This window comes from Gobius niger (assembly GCF_951799975.1).
Source record: "Gobius niger genome assembly, chromosome: 7".
NCBI classification, from domain to species: Eukaryota; Metazoa; Chordata; class Actinopteri; order Gobiiformes; family Gobiidae; genus Gobius; species Gobius niger.
Window position 1 is genome coordinate 32,737,550 of NC_136858.1, and position 24,651 is coordinate 32,762,200.

The 24,651-nt window shown below is 39.1% G+C and overlaps 1 protein-coding gene across 1 annotated transcript in view; it reads right to left on the reverse strand.

Moving 5' to 3' along the window:
- Positions 1 to 14,890: 14,890 nt before the first annotated feature.
- rhoq (ras homolog family member Q) overlaps positions 14,891 to 24,651 on the reverse strand; it is a 43,538-nt gene continuing 33,777 nt past the window's right edge. Inside the window, exons 4-5 of the mRNA XM_079560617.1 lie at positions 22,030 to 22,125; positions 14,891 to 16,423 (exon numbers count right to left, since the gene is read on the reverse strand). Of these exons, the coding sequence (XP_079416743.1) occupies positions 16,262 to 16,423; positions 22,030 to 22,125 (258 nt within the window). The 3' untranslated portion in view covers positions 14,891 to 16,261. The remainder of the gene's footprint in view (positions 16,424 to 22,029; positions 22,126 to 24,651) is intronic.

Below are 24,651 nucleotides of genomic sequence, written 5' to 3' on the forward strand. Positions count from 1 at the left end.
AGAAAACATTTCTTTTATGTACAGAAAAGTGGGAGTGAATCCCCTCTTCGAAGAGGCACCTTAAAGGGGGGGTATTATGCAAAATCGACTTTTTTTGGTTTTGGTCATCATTGTAGTGTGCTATAGACTGGTGCTATGTGATTGGAAAAAGCATAATACCCCCTCTTTAACGTGGTGGAGGGGTTTGAGCGCCTACAGCTCTGTTGTCGAAGGTTCATGCCCCTGATAGGGTCTCCCTCGGCAAGGGAGACCTAGTTGACGGGTCAGACAAAGAGCGGTTCAGAAGCCCCTTATGAGAGACCAAGAGGCCCGGTTACATTCGTGAGGCCGTCCGTCCTTCTGTGGACCCACCACCTGCAGGAGGAGCCACAGGAGGCTGGTACAGTGTGATTTTGGCAACTCCGATAGTTGCCCCCACGGCCCAGCAACAGACAAGTGGAAGAAGACGGATGGATGGAACTACTTGAGTCTGTTAAAATGACTGTTTTTATCATTATTTCAGCTTCTTTGTCTTATTGAATACTCATTCAACAACACTATTTGAAGAAAAGACAATGTTTTACATATACAAGTCTAAGTCATATTTGGGTCGCGGTTTGTCATCCCAGCGTCTCTAAGTGTCCAGAAAAGCGCTATATAAAACAAATGCATTATTACTATTATCGTGGGCCCCTGCGCCAAACCAGTTGAGAACCTTTGACATAAAACGTCTTTCTGCAAACAGACAAAGTGTGGACTGGATGGAAAGCCTGAAGTCATCAGAGATTCAACTCAGTTTCCCATTCATCCTTCAACGCCGAAAACACAGATTTGTTTTTTGTTATGTAAGATTTTGTAATACAAGACTGACATATGAAATGCTTGGCTTGGGTGTGATCTAACATGCAGTCACATGTACCGTCATTTTTAGTGGTGCATTATGAAAATGGAGAGACACTTTTAGAGCTGAAATCAGAAAATTGTGGGGAAAAGTCACTGTTTAGTCAGTTTAACACTTGTTTTATTGCCCGGGCCATTCCAGTCAGAAAGAGGTTTTATCTAATTAAGATGGTTAGAAAATGTCCCTGAATCTGAATAATCTTTCTATATTTAGTCGAAGGGAAATCTCCAGGAGTCTGAACATTAGCTCCGTGCACATCTGTGGAGATCCGATTAGTCTTTTTTATGGAGGAAATGAAGCAGAATTGCATTAGTGTTGATATTTGTGCCAGCGGTGATTCACGGCGTTTCAGTCGAGGCGCACCCCCGAGCTCCCTGTGTCTCATCTCAAAGCAATTCTCATAAATGCGCCGCTGAGGATGATTCTGAATGAATGTCAGGGATGGGGGGGTTCGGGAGAAATTGGCACTTTGCTTTGAGTTGCGCCAAAATGTTGCAATCCTCATTACTCCATCAACGATTTCCATCAACAGAGACGCAGTCGGTGATAACAACGAAAGAGCGAGTCAGTAAAGTGGAAACTGTGACTCGTGGTTTGACCTTTTCAAACTTAAGGTGGAATTAGTGGAGATTTACTGAAACGATGATGCAAACAACTAGTCTGCCTGTTCACATTATTTTTTCAAGTTCTTTTCTACCATTGGGCACTGCTTTTCCCTGAATACTAAAGCAATGGGTCCCCTTTAGTCAGGACATTTGTGGCTAAATTGGTCGGCAAATATAGGTATAAGAAAGAGCATAATCTCCCTCTTTCTCATGATGTGTTGCCTTTTCTTTCAAGGGGCATTTGTAGGATCTGGCTGGGAACTAAACCTCAAGAGTGGCCTGGGCACCGTTAAACGATACTAGTGCAGTATAAAAAAAAGTTTAGCTTTAACTGGTAAAACACGTAAGTATCGAAAGCAGGTACTGAAAAAAATATTTTACCTTTCAAAGCCAAGTTTTGATGCTTGTTGGTCCTGGAACATTATTAACCCCTTAACTCCCACCTGAACCGAGCACATTTTCTCCAGTTTGGCTTTACCCCAGTCCAAAAGCTTCTGGAAAAAAGCTGTGAAAATAGAGACAAAACTGAGATGAAAACAATGATGGAAATGTGACAAAAAAGTGAGAAAACATTGACGAAAAAGTGACGAAAAATGTATGAAAAAATGGCAAAAATGTGACAAAAAGTGACAAAAAATGGACAAAAAAAGACAAAAATGTGAGAAAAAATTGACGAAAAAAAGGACAAAAATTTGATTAAAAATTGACAAAAAAAGGACAAAAATGTGACAAAAAATGACAAAAAAAATGACAAAAAAGTTACAAAAATGAGTTGAATACCCAACAAAAAAATGATGGGAAAAAAAATCTGATGACGTGAGGAAAAAGATCCTCTCACTTCAGGGGGAGTTAAGAGGTTAAAGCAGGGTTTATACGGCAGAAGAAATTCAAATGTAATGCTTTTTAATGCCTATATACACATTTATTAAATCAATTAGATAAAACTGACAACTTTTTAGCAAAAAAAATGTGGTAAATCTCAGCCAAAACTGAAAGCTTGCAGTATGTATTTCCAATGAACTTGTAAAACCTGTTGAACAATGTCATAATTTTCCAATAATTTTAGATTTAATGCCAGTTTGAATCCAGTTTAACCACTTAAAGGGACTAGATGCAAGCTGGCCATGTTATACTCACTACTGCCACCTCAGGTCATAAGTGTAACTGCACCTTCTGTATTAGCTTGTGCATGACGGCACTTCAGATCCGAAGTAACACCTTTTTGAGTGACAGTGCAGGATTTGTGGTGAACAGGTCTGAGCTCATTCTACACTTTAGGACATGGCTGGAAAATGTAGGGGGAGGAAAATACTTAGTTTTTAACATTTTTAAACTAATCCCTTTAACCCCTGTGTAAACCGAGCACATTTTCTCCAGTTTGGCATTACATTTCAAACAATAAAAACTTATTGAAAAAAGCATCAAAATACCGACAAAAACACAATGAAAACAAAGATGAAAACACATAAAAAAAGCCACAAAAATGAGGATGAAAACACAAGTAAAAAGGCCATAAAGTGTCAATAACATGAGGTAAAAGATCCGTTTAGATCGGTTTTGTTCAAATGAGGCACTGTAAGAAGCATTTGGATTCAGGTAAAGCTGAGCTGGAGAAAATGTGCTCGGTTAAGGTGGGGGTTAAGAGGTTAATGCTATTTAATGATATTCAAGGCCTTGTTTTGGCACAGTTCATTCAATGAGTTTTAATGCCTTGTACCCTGTAAAGGAAGTGACTTGGTTGTTTCAGCTGAAATGATGCAAATAAATAATACAATAATAAATGATACAAACTGAAAAGAAACAGTCTTTTATGGAATTAATTAACATTATTGTTCTGTCTTCTGGTTCTAGACCACAAATGTGTTAGTACAGGCAGTGCTTAATCTGTGAATTAGTAGTTTCAGGAACACTTTTGGTCTGAAGAGATGGATTTGGGGAACAGGCCAAAACAAATGCCGAAGCAAAACCATCAGAGAGCTACTTTTCGAAGACACTAGTGTAATTATGCGACTTAGGAGGAGTTCGCCCTGAACAGTTCGTAGCCAAGACATTTCAACAAAATCAAAAAGAAAAAAAAGATTGTGTGCAAAATGTTCAGAACAAAAATGCATCTAAAATGTGACTCATCAAGCGCGTGCAGAAAGTCTTTGAGGAGCTGAGATCCCTGCACTACAGCTACATTCTGTTTGTAATAAAATGCTTTTAGGGCGCCATCTTGTGGTGGCAGAATGAACGTACTAGACACAACTAATAAAAGTTACTACACTAAATGATAACACAAAACACAGTCTATAATCATGCACTGTTGGAAAACTAACACCATAAGTTAGACAGATGCCTTGTTTTGTCTGATCCAGCAAAATGCACATTATGTCTGTTTTAACCTCTTAACTCCCGCCTGAACCGAGAGGATCTTTTTCCTGACGTCATCAGATTTGTCATTTTTTGTCACATTTTTGTCATTTTTTGTCACATTTTTTTGGTCATTTTTTATCAATTTTTTGTCATTTTTTTGTCACATTTTTGCCAGTTTTTCATCAATTTTTCGTCATTTTTTTGTCAATGTTTTCTCACTTTTTTGTCACATTTCCATCATTGTTTTCGTCTCAGTTTTGTTGCTATTTTCACACCTTTTTTCCAGAAGCTTTTGGACTGGGGTAAAGCCAAACTGGAGAAAATGTGCTCGGTTCAGGTGGGAGTTAAGGGGTTAAAGCAAATTGTAGTTTGACAAATCAGCAGTCTCTATAAAACAAATGAGCCAAATATTACTACCAATTAATTAGTCATAATATTTGCTTGGTGAAGGGTCTGTGCCTGTGACAAAATGCAGCTGTGCTCTTTTTAGCCATTGAGTGGCGCCAACGAGCCAGAAATCATTCTTCTTTCTCACAACCACCACTAAAGTCCTTCTCAACATACATTTTTAGTATTAGCAGTAATTTTTGTAAATGCACATGTCTTATGTATCTATATTTGTTTCTATTTTGTATTTTTTTTTTTACTATAGCACCTTCTGTCAATGTTGTTCAGTGTTGTTTTGTTTTTTGTAATTTTATTATTTATTAACCCCTTAACCCCCCCTGAACTGAGCATATTTTCTCCAGTTTGGTTTTACCCAAATCTAAAAGCTTCTCAACTGGAGCTTATAGCCTATAGGCCAGAGTAACAACTCATTTGAAAGCTAAGACCAACATAACTGATCTCGAAGGATTGCATTTATGTCCCTTTTCTGTTACTCTTTTGTTGATTTGTTATAGTTCCTCTGTCGCTTTTTTGTCATTTTTTCCCCCCGCTATTTGACTCTTTCAAGAAGCTTTTAGATTTGGGTAAAGCTGAACTGGGGAAAATGCGCTCGGTTAAGGCAGTAAGAGGTTAAAAATCATATTTAATCAAGGTCCTCTGCTTCCTCTTTGTTTTCTATGAACAAAGCTCTGTCCCTTTGAAATAATATGAGGCTCTTTCAAACTGTCATTGGGAGTTTTCATGATTTTCGTCTCTTCATTTTTAATCATATTTTAGTCGACCAAAGTATCTGGACATTTTAGTCAAAGTTTTAGTCTCATAAACAACTTTAATTTAGTTTTAGTCTCATTCTACTGTACATTTCCCACTGTGTCATTCCTATAGTGCAGTGGTAGGCAACGTCAGGTCCGGGGGCCAAATTCGGCCCTCCAGCAGAGAACCTCTGGCCCCCAATATGATTTTGAGAAATATTATTATGCAAATAAGGGATCAATTAGCTGTTAAAGTACTCTAAAAATGGGAGAAATAGTGTCTTTTAATAGTGTATTTAGTTTTAAAAGTCCTTGCAGAACATTCCACTTCATATATAATGTAATACAGTGATTCTCAACTGGTGGGTCTTGACTCAAAAGTGGATTGCGAGCCTATAGGAAACTTTTTTCCCCAATATTTTCCATCTGGAACTACACGGAAACACACTGGAGTCTGTAAAAATTAATATCATTGGGTTGTTTTGATCTTAATTTCAGTCTTGATAGCAAATTGATAGCAAGTCTTTTTACAATATTTTACAACAAATACAATATTTTATATGATATATGACAAACTATAGCTTGGGTCACAGCTTGTCATTAAAGGGGCTAGATGCAAGTTCATCATTTTATGCTCACTACTGCCACCTCAGGTCGTATGTGTAACTGCAGCTTCTATATTAAGCTCGTGCATGACGGCACTTCGGACCCGAATTAACACCTTCTTTAGTGACAGTGCAGGATTTTAGAGGCTGTTGTGGTGAACAGGTTTGAGCTCATTCTACACATTAGGACATGGCTGGAACATGTAGGGGGAGGAAAATACATAATTTTCACATTTTTAAACTCTGTATAGTCCCTTTAAGGTAATGGGTCTCAGAGCCAGGCCACTTTAGAACCACTGTAAAACATTGGCATTTGCAGAAAATGGTTCTTAACTTTAAGCTACAATGGTGAGGTTCGGCCCTTGGTGTTTTAGCAATGATGAAAATCGGCCCTCCACGACGCAAACTTGCCTACCCCTGCTATAGTGTCTACTGAACTGACACAGTTATCGCTCATGATAAATGAACTGGAGTCAATCAGCGAAATGGTCTAAGTAAAACCCTCAGAGCCGTGGCGTTATTAACACTGCAGCACATTTATTCAGAGAAGAGGAGCGTCATGGAAAAATGTCTGTCGTTGTCAGCGGCACTTTAGGTCCTGTATCCTGAGAGCTGGACCTTTTCACAATAAAAGCAAGCAGGAAAACATTTCTTCAATAGGCTGCGCTCGTGTGATGTCATTCGGAGCCTGTTGTTTGAAATGAGCGTGGCAGACGGTAATAAATCTATGGTAGAATTTGCCAATAAAAGATTCAAAATGCAGATGTTTCGCCTGGTTTATGGCTAATATCTCTGGAATTATCGAGACTAAATCCACATAAAACAAAAACAGGCACCAAGTTGAATATCTAAACAGCTAGAGTCATGTTCTTTCACGATAAGATGAAATAATAGTCGTCATATTTTCAAATGAGCGTCCTTAATTGTGCATGCAGCGCAATAAGTAACTGTGGACCTCAATAGTTGCCTTGTTAAATACTGGCCCAAAGCTGTTTTTTTTCCTTTCCCCTGTTGCAAAATTAGGTTCTTTTTACATAAAACCTCCTCAGAGTAATATTGCCTCTATGTGATATTCTTCAACATGATTTTGGTATACGTTTGTTTTGAGAAAGTAGGGATGCCCCATTTTGACAAATATTCCAATTGCAATTTGATTTGCAATTTTTATATTTGATATATTTAAAGCAGTACTAAGTAACTCTTGCCCCTAGAGGCCATAAGCGCAACTGCAGGTGTCATAGCGACTTTTTTTTACTTATTAATTGTCCTGGAGAGTAAATACTACGCTGACAGAAAAGGCGAAAAGGCGAAGGGAGAGAGGGATATTGTACATCCAATTATACAATGGAAATATTATTTTTCACTCAAACTTGTTGTAAATACTGTTTAAAGTGACGTTAGCCCACAGTTAGCTTTGCCCGTTAGCATCTTCTTCGTAATTCTATTAGTGTGTATTGGTGGCTCTTGTCCGGTGGTGGTCAAGTTGCAAACATGGTTTTCTGGCCAGAGACACCAGGGGGCGATGAAAGACCCAGATCATCCCATAAACACTTGTATTGCCCCACAGGGACTACGAAAAGGATTTTTTAAGGTACATGTAACACGTTACTTAGCATAAACTGCTAACATGATGAGTGGAGTCATGTTACTTTTAGACTGTCAGACAACATATTCTTGCTCAAATTGCCCCAAATTAGAACAATGCACAAGAATCTACTTTAAAAAATATTTGGTTTTATGTGGACAGTGCCTTCTTCTGGAGGACTTTTTCCCCTACATTCAGAGTACCTCTGGGGGACAGCCACGTGACTAAAATAAGTCCGGGATGGAATCACATAGCGTCTGTCTAAACACTTTAGAATCTGCTTTATGGAAACGTTTTATCTGTTGCAGCTGAACCTTGGATCACAAGACAGTTCTGATCGGTGAACATCATAAAGCGCTTTGAGCCTAATGAAGGTTGTAAAGCGCTTTATAAGTTGAGACCATTTATCTATCGCTCCAAAAAAAAAAACTCCGCCTCTTGAGGTAGTCAAAATCTACAGTGTGATTTGATATCGATGAACCTTGCAGCCCTATCAGAAAGTTGTCAGAGTTAAAGGTGCATTATGCAACTTCTTTATGCGGAAAAAATAAGTTGATATTTTATTTTCGATCACAGTGGTCTCTACAACGCTCCAGGATTAATTCTTTTGTAGGTTTTCTGGTGAGAAGATCTGACAGCAGTGAAAACCTTCCAAACAATTGGTCCTGGAGTGTCCTAGAGACCACTGTGATGGAACGTAAAGGGACCATGCTGATCAATCATACAGCCCTGGGTCACTACAAGGTCAAATACGCACAAATATCAACTCTTTCCGCATAAAAAGTTGCATAATACACCTTTAATATTAATTTTCAGTGGGTCTAATACCACAGCAACTAAGACTGGGTGATTTAGTCAAACCAACATGATCATTATTTAACTCATATTGATCTCAATCTCAATTGAATCTCAATTTTCGCCAATTTTTTTCTCTTTCATATTAAAAAAACAAATACATATATAGCGTTTAATATGGGTTATGTTTATAAACTTCATGTTATACAAAAAATAAATGCTTTAAATGCCTCAAAACTCCAAACCAAATGCTCTTACAACCTCGTAATTGTCAACCTCAAACAAAGTCAAAGCATCTGCATTATTGTATGTTTTAATAGCAAATTCTGCCATAAATGTCTGTCCTTAAACCTCACCTCATTTCTTGCAGACTCCTTATAATAACATCACACAGATGCAACCTATAGAGAGAGTACGTATAAACACCTGCGCTGTGAAGACACAGGGAACGAGCAGGAGCACCGCAACATTAAAGCTTCAGAAAATCATCACACACATTTAGCAAGAGTTGGCACCTTTGAGTGTTAAAAAAGTTATAAAAAAAACAATACTAGAATATGCAGAATAAAACATGGGGGGCTTTTGTTTTGAAAGGATGTCGAGACCGCTATGTTGAGGAGTAAAAGGGGTCTTTATATATTTCTATGCTCTACAGGAGACAGTTATAAAGTCTGTTGTCAAGTTTGGAGAAGTTTTGTTTTGGAGACTATTTGTAGATGGATTCTCCCCATGGACTAAACTGTGTACTGTGATATTATGCGTAGTTTTACGATGAAGGGATATATTTTCTAAATTTAACCTCTTAACTCCCTGAACCGAGAGGATCTTTTTCCTCACGTCATCAGACTTTTTTTTTCCATCATTTTTTTGTTGGGTATTCAACTCTTTTTTGTAACTTTTTTGTCATTTTTTGGTCATTTTTTGTCACATTTTTGTCATTTTTTGTCTTTTTTTTTAATCACATTTTTGTCATTTTTTTCATCCATTTTTTAAATCACATTTTGTCACATTTTTGTCATTTTTTGTAAGTTTTTGTCACATTTTTGTCATTTTTTTGTCATTTTTTGGGGGTCACATTTTGTTATTTTTTGTTACATTTTTGTCATTTTTTGTCAATTTTTTGTCATTTTTTCGTCAATTTTTTTGTCAATTTCTTGTGACATTTTTGTGGCATTTTTGCCACTTTTTCATCAATTTTTTGTCAATGTTTTCTCACTTTTTTGTCACATTTCCATCACAGTTTTGTTGCTATTTTTCCAGCTTTTTTTTTCCAGAAGCTTTTGGACGGGGGTAAAGCCAAACTGGAGAAAATGTGCTCAGGTTCAGGTGGGAGTTAAGGGGTTAAGCGCATCGTGTTGAGTCAAAACTCAAACTTAAACAGTACTTCTTCAAGAACATTTTACTCATTTCTAAATTACTTTTTGCAATGTACAGAAATGTGTCTTCAGTGTTGGATCCATTCGAACCTTAGGGCACCCTATCAGGAGAATCTGGGACCTGTCTCCAGATCTGAGCCAGGATCTTAGTCAGGGAGAGTACCTAGCTGGAAGATGATCCCACTGTGCATGTTTCGGGTTGCAGTTCTTTATATGGATGCCCTCCTGATGCCATAAAACTCTCCTATACTTCAGTCCTCGCTATCGTCCGTCCATCTGTTTACATATTTGGAAAATCTTTCCACATTTGGACATAGTTTCTAGCATTCCTTTGCTCCTCTTGGAATCGTGAAATTATTGTATGACTTTTCACATTTGTAATCAATAGTCTAAAGTGTCTTAAATGTTCTTTGTAAAGTTGAAAGTGATCATTTGGGTTTTGAAAGTCGGGTTGTTTTTAGCTGGATCAACTCTCTACATTTTCTGTCAGCACCAGCATAAACTTCTACAGTAATTTATTCTACAGCAGTTCATCTGATTATTTGGGAGGTTGTTTGTCTTTAGATCGATACAGACTTATAAAGCCAGAGCCAAACAAGAAACCACTTAGAGAAGTTCTGTGCTTTTTACTCTCTCCACCAAACGTTTTGTCCTGCTGCCATTTTATATCACGACTCATTGGTTTTTTGATCATCTTCAAAGCATATATTTTAGATGGTGGTTGAAATATCCACAATAATATGCATACCACTGCAATCTAAAGGAATATGGACTCTTGTTAGGAAACCGAATAGTCTGATAATTCAGTCTAGAATGTTGTTTATGAAGATTGTTGGAGCTGAAGTCAATCTGAAGACCAAATATACTTGTATAATGTTATTTTACACATAGTAGATGCCCAAAGCGGCCACAAGAGTACTGCTTCTACTGCTACCACATACTATCAGAGGTCCAGAGCTAAAACCATATTTCATAAACCCAAATTATCACCTGAAAATGTGCAGAAAACATAGGAAGCTCCTTTTTCTTTTCTTTTTTTTTTAACATACATCGTCTCATATAAATCACAAGCTACATTCAAAAGGCAATTGTTAAGTCTATTATATTATTCTCTCTCTTTTTTTTGGCTCAGAAAGAACTATTGACAATCATCGGAGAATTTCACACGGTCATTTACAGAATGGCTCTTTGTGAATAACTGGACAGTGCTTAAAATGTCAGACCAGCGGGGCACAAGTCGGCCCGACACGAGCAAAAGTGCAGTTACACAGAAGGTATGGATATTCACATACAAAAACCCTATATATTTCATTATATTTTTTTATATTACTTCATGATATTTCTAGCTATCAGAAATGTGGATAAAAAATCTCCTCGCGTAAGCCTATTTTTTTTTTTTTTTGCAGTGGTGGAAAAAGTACTCACTTTCTTAAGTTAAAGGGACTATACAGAGTTTAAAAATGTTAAAACTAAGTATTTTCATTCCCCTACATGTTCCAGCCATGTCCTAATGCGTAGAATGAGCCCAGACCTGTTCACCACAACTGCCTCTAAAATACTGCACAGTCACTCAAAAAGTTGTTACCTCGGGTCTGAAGTGCCTCGATGCAAGAGCTTAATATAGAAGCTGCAGTTACGCATACGACCTGAGGTGGCAGTAGTGAGCAGAAAAATGACACACTTGCATCTAGTCTCTTTAAGATTATGATATTTTTTTTTTTTTTACCCTGCTTTCTTTAGTTTGACATTTTTTGTGCTGTTCATAGTTTCACTTCCTTATTGGACACTGACAGGAAGTGACATAGATAGAGGCAAACAATTTTAAACTGTTGCCGTGCCAACCGTGTTATGTCGATGTTACACTGTCACATTTTCAAAAGCATTAAAACCTGTCATGTGCACTTTGGTAAAAGTTTTTAAAGGAATAGGCCACCGTTTTTACATACTGAGATATGTTCTTTCCTCAGCTTAGACGAGTTCATGTGTCCCTGTCTGGTCTTCACGTGTGCCCTCAGTCACGTAAACACGGCACATACGACGTTAGCATTTAGCCTCTCCTCTATAGTTCCAAATGAGGTGAAGATAGAAGCTACCAAGCTCTTCCACGTTTTCCTGTGCGGATGTCGAAGTACGCCTTGTATTATTACGCCTTACAATATAGTTCCCCTTTTTATCCGCTCAGAAAATCCACATTGTTTAATTTTGTGTAACTATACTCGTGTAACACTTCATGTAACTATATTTAAATAGGGAAAACGTGGAAGAGCTTGGTAGCTTCTATCTTCACCTTGTTTGGAGCTATAGAGGAGAGGCTAAATGCTAACGGCATCTGTGCTGTGTTTACGTGACTGAGGGCACGCGTGAAGACCAGACAAGTACAAATGAACTCGTCTAAGCTAAGGTAAGAACATATCTCAGTATGTAAAATCGGTGGCCTATTCCTTTAAAGGGGGGGTATTATGCAAAATCGACTTTTTCAAGCTTTACATCATGTTATTATGTCATTCCCTCATTAAAAACATGCCTGAAGTGTTGCCTTGGCACATTCACGTATTTTTGAGTAATCTGTAAAAACTCTGATGGCAGCCATTTTAGGGATAGGTTTGCCTGAGTCCTCCTAGGAACGCCCCCACCTCCTGGAGACGCCTCCGACCTTTCGTCACCAGCCGAGTAACCAACCACTGCTCCTCAGCAGAGCCCCCTCCCCACTGATGCCACAGACAGCGTGTGGAGGGGGCGTGTCTGAAAGGGTCAGAGGTTCTTAAAGAGACAGAGGCCTAGTTTAAGACATTCACTACAGCCATTTTGAGAGAGCAATGTTATACAAGGCAGTTATTCTAATTTACTGCCTTTACAGAGCAACAGAATGTTTCGTCATCATTGTAGTGTGCTATAGACTGGTGCTATGTGATTGAAAAAAGCATAATACCCCCTCTTTAAGTATCATATGTACTTCTAGTGAAAAACTAAAACCACATAGCTGTAGTTTTTATTAACATGCTGCTTGTCTTCATTGAAGGTCCTTGCAAAAATGAATGTCAAAACAGTTTTAATCCCGTTAATGTGTAAAGTACAAGTACTCCAAATCCCTGCTTAATCACAGTATATTTTTTGTACAGTGTTTCTTTCCACCACTGATTATACATTCAAACTACTGCAGTGTGGGCAAAAGTGCTGATTCACCACCACTTTGTTAGAAGGATTACTCAGAGATTTTTGTACATTTTCTGGCAGCTCTTTCTGCAGCTTTTTGTTTTGGTTTCTTCAAATAGTAACATCCTCGACAATTTCACACAGGCCTATCATCAGACTAACATTTTGGATGTTATTTCATGGGTGATTATGGTCTATAACTTGCATGTTGTTGAAGGGGGGATTTTACTCAAACAATGGGCCAGTTTGCATTAAAAAGTTCACATTACAAGCTCAAAATGTTTCAGTAAAATAAACCAAACATATTTTTTTAATGCATTCACCAATATAGCCACACTTCCCACTTACAGCTTCAATGTTTTACTATCAACCATCTTCAGTAACTGCACTTTGACTTTTGTAGAGCAAAATAAAAACATAATATTGTGCTGTTTGCGACCGGTTCTGCAGAAAATAGGAAGAACATAATGAGATGTTGCATTATCATCTATAAAGTCATTGCGGATCATGATCGACGGCTGTAATGATGTGCTTTACGGACTGTGCTTTAAGGTTGTGCCTCTGGGTTACAGCACGGCGTAACTGCATTGCTGTGTGATAATGGAAGTGTGCATTTAAGTCTTTGGATATGAATACTTAGAAAAAAAAAACGTCTTGTGCAAATAAAACTAAAAACGTGAAGAGACAGTGCAGTTTTTGTCAGGTAAAGGTGTCAGCCTGTATCTCAGTCCAGTTTATGAGTTGCTGTAATTTTATCAAGGGTATTTCATACATAATCTAAGCATTCTCACGTCTTCCTTAATAGCTTGCAGTTAAATTTCTTTTTAATCTGTTTCCACATAGAAATAGGCGCGGGGCAGCTTGATCCTATATTGACTTATTGTTCAATTAATGACAAGTAAGCAATATGTATTTTCATTGCTTGACACTTTGGTAGCACTTTGTAATAACTACACCTTATTTAGCCTTAATAAATGATGAGCTAACACTTAATTCTTCATGAACAATGAATTAGTAACTACTAAACAATGCATAAATAAGTTTATATGAAAGAAAGATGTATGAAATTCTGCGCTGTAGACTTTCCCAGGGAGTAATGCTAATTACGAAGCACCAAAGATAATCCATAGTTCATTATGTAGATTAACTTTGTTGCTTTAGCATTACTCCCTGGGAATGTATACAGTGCAGAATTTCATATATCTTATTTAAGGTTAATGCCATCATGAGTGCCTATAATACATTTTTTTTCCTGCTGTTCTTTGTTGTTTTGTTCCTTTTGTACTATGTTCTTTTTTATTATTGTTAAATGTGAATTTTTATTGTATTGAGTTGGGGGTGGGCGCTCAAAAGCTTCTAGCTTTGGCTCACTCCTTTAACAATTAAACTTGTTAATGATCAATAACTATTTATAGAGGAGTTATAAAGTGTTTGTCACATAAGGTGTAGTGTTTTCCATACTTTTTATGCTTTTAGACTTATTCCTGTGGCATGAAATGGTCTTCAATCGCATTATTTTCTTTCCTCAATATATCAAATACATACAGTGGGGAAAAAAAGTATTTGGTCAGTTTCCCATAGACTTTCTATTGGATTTTGGCCAAATACTTTTTTCCCCACTGTACATACAGTTTAGTTAAGCACATTTATCTTGCTTTTGTGTATGCAATTACTAATATCAGCTGTCATCTGCTGGGGGAGCTTTGGGGGCTTATCTTGTTCAACAGAGCCTTCCATGTCAAACAATGGGTCAGTAGAGGGTGTAGATGTTAATTATTATAATCACTTCTTAAAAGTAATCAGTGACATTTACTCAAATACATTTACTTTTTGAGAATAATGTACATCTGATTAGTAATTTAAGACCGTATTTCCCATCTTCAAAAACTGCACTGCCCCTTTTGAAGCAGCAGAAGAGAAAAGAAAACCAAAACGTGCGTAGAAAAACATGTCGGCTCATCTCTTTGAAAAACTCAACAGCTTAATACATATTTTTGGATAATAAGTCATTTTCAGCACCCTTTAGTTACAGTATGTTTTCACATGCCACACTAAAAAAACACAGAGGTCCTGACGTAAGGCAAAAACAGGCAAAACATCAAACTTTACCACCGCAAGTCCGTGGGTCGGCTTCACAAACGTACTTCAGACTGGGCCATTTTATTTCACACATAGGGTTTCTTCTGGATATACTGTAGTTTAGTAGTTAAGGCTATTTTATTACTATGATCTATTGTCCTAAAATCAAGGGATTGTTGCGATGATGAAAGAGCTGAATCGAAAGGAAAAGCTCAATCTACGCTCTAACCTCACCTACGGTCATGAGCTTTGAGTCGTAACGGAAAACTCCAGGATGTGTGAGGAGTTCAGGCATTGGAGCTCAGAGTAGAGCTTCTCCACTTCGAGAGGAACCAGTCAAAATTGTTCCAGGCATGTCCCGTCTGGAGGAGGAGGAGGCCCAGTGGGAAGACTGAGAACATGCTGGAGGGACTATATGTCTCTGAGCTGGCCTTGGAACGCCTTGGGAACAACCTGGAAGAGATGACGTGTGGGTGGATCGTGAAGTCTGCACACACTCCCAGGAAAAAGGATGGATATTATCGATTACTAGGAATCATGGAGCGTTCAAAGAGCAAAGAAAAAAGAAAAGAAGTGCATAAATGAAGAGGTTTTGGTTAGAAATCCTTGATGGTTCAAATTTGTTGTTTCTGTGTATGCACATTTTTTTTTTGGGGGGGGGATGCTGAAGTGTACCTCCATTTGTCTGCAGTTTCCATGGTTACTAATGGTTGGAGAACACATTCGGTTCTCTTCCAACCAAAAGGATGCAATTTTCTTTACACGTATATTTCGTTTTTTCCGACGGCGCCAGTCTAAAACACCTGTGTGAAGTCGCGCCCGGGTTTTGGCCGCCGTTCCGGTTCATCCGTCTCATTCCCCGGCGCACAAAGCAAATGCAATTACCAGGATCAATTCGAACAAACCCAAATGGCAAATAATGACAGAGCGGTTTGTACAGAACAGGTTTGAGTGGACGAATAAAAGTCCGCAAATTGAACGTAAGTGTACACTGCAATTTGCTAAACACTGGACAAGTCAAAATATAGATTTGCTTTGTAATAATATAAATCATATAATGGGGTCGAAGTGGCTGGGTTTTCGAGACAGGGCTATACCGTGTTATTAGAAGGACTAGGCATTGGATTTTGGAGAAAACCGACTATCGTTTTCTTTCTTCTGGTGTAAAAGCGAACCAGTTTAAGCAGCGACAATATGCAAACCACATAAGCTTACTACAGAACAAAGGCATTATCGCAAATGCTATAGACATGATCAGCTTAGTGACAAATCGCATCTTTATTTTATGATTTCATTACTTGTAGCCGACATAATCCTATGACAGACACTGCCAGTTTGGAGGTCTGTACTACAGCCACCATCTCATTGCAAACTAGTCCCAACTACTTTATATAGTCCTATTTCAAAAACCCGACACTTTGAACCCTTTCGATGATATATCTACGTATATGGCAGCTTTATACAGGAACAAAATGATTAAAAATGGTTATAAAATAGGCATAGAAGTCTTTGATAAGAAGAGACTTGGGTGTTGTGCTCCTTTGGTGTAAACTGCACCCCTGATCCGGCCACAACAACGGTATCCAGTCTGTCTGACAGTCTTTAGACCGGGTTTAGTCCAGGGTTTCGGCCGCAGTGGTCTCTCTCTCTCACTCTCTCTCTTTCTCTCTGTAGTCGGTGTAGTTTCTATCACGTGATGAGGCAGCAGTTTATGCAGCGCGGGCCGAGCCGTCTCTTCAGAGCGCCCTTCTTCCTCTTGGGGGTTAGAATGGCGATAATGGCCTCGTCGAACACAGTCTTCAGGCCTTTCTGCGTCAAGGCCGAACACTCGACGTAGCAACACGCGCCGATCTGAAAAAGAGGGACCCGAGAGAGTCAAACAATGCAGCATTCTTATTTGTTGAGTTTGCTGTCCCATCTTTCAACCAGTGTCTCTGTGCGGTGCTCACGGACTTATCTCCAGATCCTGAACCACGATCTCGGGGCCAGGATTACCTAGATTACCTAACAATGTTTCTGCTAAATGCTTGCCAGGGCACATTATGTCGAGGGCTTTTGAAATCCGCTCAATCCTATTTTGTAACGAGCGGTGATGTTTCAATCCAGAATATTGCAGAGAGACACTAGGTCAGACAGCCCTCTTCCAACTCTATTCAAAAACAGTTTGCATCTGCATAACAAGTGTATAAACAATGAATAGAACATTTAACAATAAGAAGAGTCAGTAAGAAATCACTGTGTTCGGAGTTTACATTGAGTTTGAGTTGTACAAAAGATTGTGCAATAAATTATATGGGCATGAGCAAGGAACAATATCATCATCAAAATATTTCCTTTTTGCTTCAGTCCAAATATCAACGGGACTTTCCTTATTAAAGAATAGCCAAATAAATAAAACAAACTCTGGCTTCCTCAGGGTGATCTGCAATTAAATTTTTACTTATTTAAATTTTTGATAATATCATTAAAGCAGAACTAAGTAACTCGTGCCCCTAGAGGCCACTCAAACTTGGCTGTAAATACTGTTAAAGTGGCGCTGGCACGCAGTTAGCTTTGCCCGTTGGCCTGTTAGCTTCTCCTTCGTGATTGCATTAGTGTGTATTGGGGCCTCCGACCCAGTGGCAAGAAAGTTTTGCAATTGTGGTTTTCTGGACAGAGACACCAGGGGGAGATGAAAGACCCCCCAATCATCCCATTAACACTTGTATTTCCCCCATAGGGACTACGAAAAGGATTTGTTAAGGTAAAGAAGTTACTTAGTTCTTCTTAAAAGGTGCATTATGCAACTTTTAATGTGATTTTTTTTAAATTATTTGTGCATACTTGACACACTCCATCACAGTGGCCTCTACAACGTTCCAGGATCAATTATTTGAAAGGTTTTCACTGCTGACGGGCCCTCTCACTAAAAATCCTACAAAAGAATTGATCCTGGAGCGCTGTAGAGGCCACCGTGATGGAAAGTAAAGCCGCCAAGCTGACCACTCACACAGCTATTGGTTCACAAAAAGGTAAATTACAAATATCACAGGGTTTTTTTTCACATAAAAAGTTGCATGATGAACCTTTAATGTTTTAGGGTATGTAGCTTAGGTCATGATTTGATCTTGGTCTCGTCCTGCTGGTATATTTTAAGTGTTGCTTGGTGGGAAAAGTTTGAGAATCACTGCATAAAACGAAAAAAGCAACTCTACAAACAACACTGCCTGACCCCCCCCAGTAAACGCCTTTAGCTTTAGGGTTCACCGTGGCATTGTTTTTTGTTTTGTGGCAGCCTGTGTGTCCAAGACAAATTTCCTTCAGGACTAATACAATTAATATTGAATCTTGAATCAATAAGCTTCTGCAATGTCAAAAGGTTTTCTCCAAGATCTTGTATTGATGAGGGCAGGGTGTGACCACTTTCCCCCAAGGAGTCTCAATGGTGTTAAGATCTGGACTCTCCATGTGTGAAAATGACGCCTCATGCTCCCTGAACCACTCTTTCACAACGTGAGCAAACCGTAGACAAAATATAGACCCTATTTTTCTGCTCTAAACTAAAGGCCACTTAAACCGTCAGCATTATAAATAGGCAGGTAATGTCTAATCTGCTCTGAAGTGCTGTGGCTTGTTTTCTTGTTAAGGCTGAACCATTGTGATATATTATTTTCATTTTGCAAGGAGCCAATTTCAATGCAATCGCTATGAGCCATTATCATTAATCCTGTTTATTCTGCCCTTGTTAGAGCCTCGCGCACGACAGGCAGGCTTATGCAACGGGACACAGGCCTAGAAATGAAGGTTATGCAGGTGCACTATAATACGTCCTGCCTTCTGCGAAACAATGTGACAAGTATTGAGGTCCTGAGTGTGAAATTTGGCTGAACGATTGCAGAACAAAGGATCTGATGGCAACTTCTTAAACAAAGGCAGTAGCATTAACATTTGAGAGAAGACTGAAATAAGAACGGCTAAACCAGGGGTCGGCAAGTTTGCTTCACGGAGGGTCGATTTTCATCATTGCCAAAACACCGAGGGCCGAACCTCACCATTGTAGCCTAAAGTTAAGAACCATTTTCTGCAAATGCCAATGTTTTACATCAGTGGTTCTAAAGTGGTCCGGCTCCGAGACCCGCCATTACCTTAAAGGGATGTTTCAGGATTTTTGACATAGGGCCTCATTTCCTAGTTATCCAGAGTGTTGCTGATTTCTGGAGATATCTTTTTTTGTAATTCATGCAGTTGATTATTGAGTATTTGAAGAGTTTCGTGGCGCTAGGCTAGTGCTTGTCTATGGTATCAGCTAGCCTGCATTAAAAACAGTCTGACCCGCTCCACAGTGCACCTGAGGCAAATCACTTATAACACCAGACTAATGATGTAAATGTCTGTGTCGATAAAATATTTTTTGGAATATAACTGACCTTGCATCACATGAATGATCGCAATTTGAGGGACTATTTTCTAGCAGATCACGCTGCGTAGCTTATACAACCACGAAGCTGATGCTGCTCAAATACAAGGTATTTTACATGCAAAATTGTTAAAATTACTCTATCAACACAGAGATTTATATGGTTAGTCTGGCGTTATAAGTGATTTGCCTCAGGTGCTCTGTGGAGCGGGTCACACTGTTTTTAATGCAGGCTAGCTGATATTGTAGAAATGCGCTAGCCTTGCACTAGCCTAGCGCCACGTAACTCTTCAAATATAAGGAGTGCATGAATTACAAAAAAAATATCTCCAGAAATCAGCAACACTCTGGATAACTAGGAAATGAGGCCCTATGTCAAAAATCCTAAAATATCCCTTTAATAACAAGCTACGACCCAAATAAAACTGTAAATTGTCGCATATCGTATAAAATATTGTATTTAACACACATGTTTTTATTGAACAAGCCGTAGATTTGCTTTTAAGACTGAAATTATGATAAAACCAACCCGATATTAATTTTAACAGACTCCCGTGTGTTTCCATGTAGTTTCAGATGGAAAATATTGGAAAAAAAGTTCCCTATAGGCTCGCGACCCACTTTTGAGTCCCGACCCACCAGTTGAGAATCACTGTTTTACATGATATCTGACCAAGTGGGATGTTCTGCAAGGACATTTAAAAAATACACTTTATAAAGACACTATTTCTCGCATTTTAGAGTACTTTAACAGCTAATTGATCCCTTATTTGCATAATAATATTTCTCAAAATCATATTGGGGGCCAGAGGTTCTGCGCTGGAGGGCCGGATTTGGCCCCCGGGCCTGACGTTGCCTACCCCTGGGCTAAACTAATACTATCACAACAAGCATTTCAGAACACATTTTAAACAAGAGGTTTAGTAGGATTTCGAGACAGGATCATTTGTTCTGCCTAAAATAACTGCTGAGTAAGATCATTCAGATGATGGAAATACCGAGTGTGAAATTAATGGTCGAGTGGTTCAAAAATAAAATGCAAGTTTCACACATCAGATGGTGGTGGTGCAACAGTCCTGGTTTGGGTGGTTCAATATACGGAGGCAACACAAAGCTAGAGTTGTCGACAAGAGGAAGTTACACGCGCCCAGAGGTTTGGTTTTGAGAAGCAGTTTCAAATACATGATGTGACATTTATTGAGATAGTGTCGACATTACCGAACAAGCTTGACTTATGAAAAAGTGATTTGGCAAAACAAAAATCTATTTTGTTGCACCACCTAGACGCACTAATCAGGGCAGTCTAAAGGGATATGAGGGAGACATTTGTCAAGGCTTTAGCTCTGATCGGTTTGAATGTCCAAGGTCAAAGATGGCACTAAAGTGACTCAATTTCATTAACCTGCATTTTCTCCAGTTCGGCTTCACCCAAACCGAAAAGCTTCTTGACTGGAGAGCAGAGCTGGAGAACAGTGTAATGCCTCATTTGAAAGCTAAGACCTTCTTGAAGCGTTTCTGTCATGTTTTCGTCTCTTTTTTGTCACTTTTTTATTGTGTTTTTCCCGCATTTTTGTTACTTTCTTTGGCACGTTTTCGCCATGTTTTCTCACTTTTTTGTTGCATTTTTGTGGCTTTTCCGGCACGTGTTTTGACACTCTTTTGCCACTTTTTTATTGCATTTTTGTCACTTTTTTGTTGCTTTTTTTGTCGGTTTTTGTCCTTATTGTTGTTGAAGCTTTTAGATTTGGGTAAAGCCAAACTGGCGAAAATGTGCTTGGTTCAGGTGGGGGTTAAGATGTTAATTTACCGACTTTCAAACTTCAGTTTCTTGGAGCGACAGTGGCGCAGAGAGTAGAGCTGGTCGCCTTGTAACCGGAGGGTCGGCAGTTCGAATCCCGCAGGTGCACACCGTCGCTGTGCCCTTGGGCAGGACACTTCACCCACCTCACCTCCAGTGGCTATGTACACTGGTGTATGAATGAGGGAGTGGTTCATTGATGGAAAGCGTTTCGAGTGCCTAAAGCAGGTAGAAAGGCGTGATATAATTTTTTTACCTTTTACATTGTGTGTCAATTGGACTGTGAGCATTTGCTTCTCCTCAGGTAGTGCTTCTACTTCGGGTAGACAAACATGTACAAATGTTTGCATAGGCTCTTAGTCATCCAGGAAGTTTCAGTGGTAGTAGAGATTTAACAAGGCCCAGTAAAATCACCCCAGTCCATATTCAATTTTCTTTCAAGTGCTTCATTTTTATCATCCCACCGCCAAAAGTACCACTGTTGGTGTCTTGCGGACTATTAGACGCATGTTTAGTTATGTTTTGAGTTTGCAACAATCCTGTGTCTCATATGACCTTGAATGATCCGCAGTCGGGCTTTAACCTCTTAACTCCCGCCTGAACCGAGAGGATCTTCTTCCTCACGTCATCACGTTTTTTCCATCATTTTTATGTTGGGTATTCAACTAATTTTTGTAACTTTTTTTGTCATTCTTTGTCACATTTTGTCAATTTTTTGTGACATTTTTTTGACATTTTTGCCACTTTTTCATCAATTTTTCGTCACTTTTTTGTCAATGTTTTCTCACTTTTTTGTCACATTTCCATCATTGTTTTCGTCTCAGTTTTGTTTCTATTTTCACAGCTTTTTTCCAGAAGCTTTTGGACTGGGGTAAAGCCAAACTGGAGAAAATGTGCTCGGTTCAGGTGCGAGGTAAGGGGTTAAGTCTAATCTAAATTTATGGTCTTGATGTTTTTTTACCTGATCATTTCCGTGCACCACTTTGTTTAATCTTCAACTTTTGTCGGGACTTTAGTTTTAAAATGTTCCTAGATTTGTCACTACATTTTTGGTCCACGCGCTGCATTCACTGGCGCTGGAGTAATGCGCAGATGTGTGATGATCCCAGTGACTTTGGGAGGAAATTACGCGTCTACAGAGGCGCTGCTGGCCCCGCTCAGCTCGGCGCTCTCTAACTGGGCCTGACAGCTCAATTCTCAGACGGTACAAGTGAAAATGTGCGCGGTTAAGAGAGAGAAGAGAGAGAAGAGAGAGACACGGACCTCCTTGGCCAGTTTCTGCCCCTGCTCCGTGGTGATGGGCTTCTCCTTCAAGTCGTTGAGCTTGGCAATGGTTTTGGGGTCATCTCGAAGGTCGATCTGAAAAGGGGGGAAGGGTAAAAACACAGCGGTAAAACAAAATGACAATGTAGAAGGTTGTTCTGTTGTTTTGTATTTGAGCGATTGCGGGGGTTTTAAGTCTAGACAAGTAGAAGTAGAACACAGTCGGCTGAAAAGATTTGTTGTTGACATCCCTATTACACGAAAAAATGCAGTTACTTCATAGCAATGGATGTCGTCTCAAAGTATATTTAGCTATTCCAGTCAGTTTTATGTGGCTGAATCTTTTTACAAGCTTTTGCAGAAGATAGTGAGGACTCATTTGCATCTTGTTAGTTTGCAGCATATTGCAGATGGGGGCTTGTTAGTGGAACAGGTGCTCCTCCGTTTCACATTGAGAGCTATGTTTAATGTTTTATTGCAGAGACGCAGCTGCCAGTTTATGTAACAGGATTAACTGTAGCGATGTGTTAAGGCCCAGTGTTTTCTGCTTTGGAAACTTGTTAGCCCACACTTCCTGCGCTTGAGCAAAACAGTTCACACCAGCGACTTCTCAGTCCATTTCATTTACAATGTTCGAGCAGAAGAGAGTAACAGCATACTTTTCCCCATGTACTTTCTCTTAAGAAAAAAAAATACAACCACATGTTTTTTTTTGTGTGTGTGTGCCAGTTCTAAGGATATAAGTGTTAAATGCTGGCTTATAACCAATGCCAAAGCAATATTCTCAGTCATTAAATGTTTGTTGACAGATTATTTTTTGGTGGATTTTCTTACTGCAGAGAGTCCATAATGGTCCTGAAGAAAGCAGGTTTTTAAAAGTAAACAAACAGCTAGCTCATGAGCTACAGACATTTGAGACCTACACATTTCTTCTTCTGAAACACTGAAGAGGCCCCAAGAGCCCCCCACACCTGCAGCACAGTGGAGGCGTCACAAGAGGCGCTACAGGAAACAAAAAAGGGACAAACAAGGAGGTATCCGGGCCAGACTCACATCTAAGCCACACATGCCCTATGAGTGTTCTGGCGAATGGACGTTCACTGGAGAATAAAACAGATTAACAGCTAAGCTTTTCCCAGAAGATGGTGAAAGACTGTTGTGAAGCTGAGGGAGCTGCGCAGGAGGAAGAGGAAGGAGGAGGTGGAGCTGACCAGTGCAGGACACCACGCTCTGAAACTGAGACAAACCCAGGAGGCGCTGCAAAATTTCAGAGGATAAGAGGAGACTGAAGGCAGCCAGCCAGGTTTCTTAATGGTGCTACGGTTTCCCCTCCCTTCAGAAACATGTTGGTCAGGTTGACCCACTATGGCAGCGCGGCTCAGTCAGGACTCAGGACTCCTCAGGACTAACATCTGAACACAATATCATTGTACCATGACAAATAAAGCACTTACTTGCTTACTTATTTGCACCATGGCAAGACCAATCTTCACTCTTATTTTTACTAGTTATATGACTTGTAAAAGTATTAGCAGTTAGTTTTTGTAGTTCTTATCAGGCGGTCGAGCATTACCCTGATACAAGTACAAGCTATTCAGTCAACGCAGTAAAGATTTAAATATCCGTTGACTTAACTGGGTTGATTAAATCCAAGGTATGCAAAAGGCCCTAACGACGCCCACTTTTGCCCCATCACATAATATGACACATGTAATCCTGATAAATTAACCCTTTAACTCCCACCTGAACCGAGCACATTTTCTCCAATTTGGCTTTACCCCAGTCCAAAAGCTTCTGGAAAAAAGGTGTGAAAATGGCAACAGAGATGAAAACAATGATAAAAATGTGACAAAAAAGTGGGAAAACTTTGACAAAAAAGTGACGAAAAATTGATGAAAAATAACAAAAATGTAACAAAAAATGATAAAAATGACCAAAAAAAATAAAAAAATTAAAAAATGTGACAAAAAGTGAAAAAAATGAAGAAAAAAAATTACAAAAAAGTTGAATACCCAAAAAAATGCTGGAAAAAAAATGTGATGACGTGAGGAAAAAGATTAATTTAGATGAATTTTGTTGATCTTAGCTTTCAAATGAGGCGTTTGCACTGGCCTACAGGATTTGGGTAAAGCTGAACTGGAGAAAATGTTCTCTGTTAAGGCGGGAGTTAAGAGGTTAAACTGTAAACAAGTGCAGCAGAGGTGGGATTATGGCTGTGCTGACACTTCCCCTCAGGAGTGGCCATGAGTTTATGAAATGTGCCTCCAGAGCGAGAAGAAGCGCCACGAACACAGTCAAATTATTATTACCCACGTTAAAGTGTCAAATGCTGGCTCCATCCAAACATCACAAAGAAACAGAAGGACAGCTATTAAACATCAGGGGCATGAACTCAAAGTAACAGCACAGAGCAAATGCATTTTTGTGTAATATGTGCAATTTGTTTCCTTCCTCCTTCTTTGCACTTTTGAAACACTTTTTTAACACTGCATGATAGCACGTATAGCTGTTGCGATTTTGCTAATGTTGTTTATTTTTATACAACACCTCAAACGTCTCATTTACGTCCTGCAGCGCCCCGCCTTAAATGATCGACTCTGCCTCCGCCATAGACTTTCACTC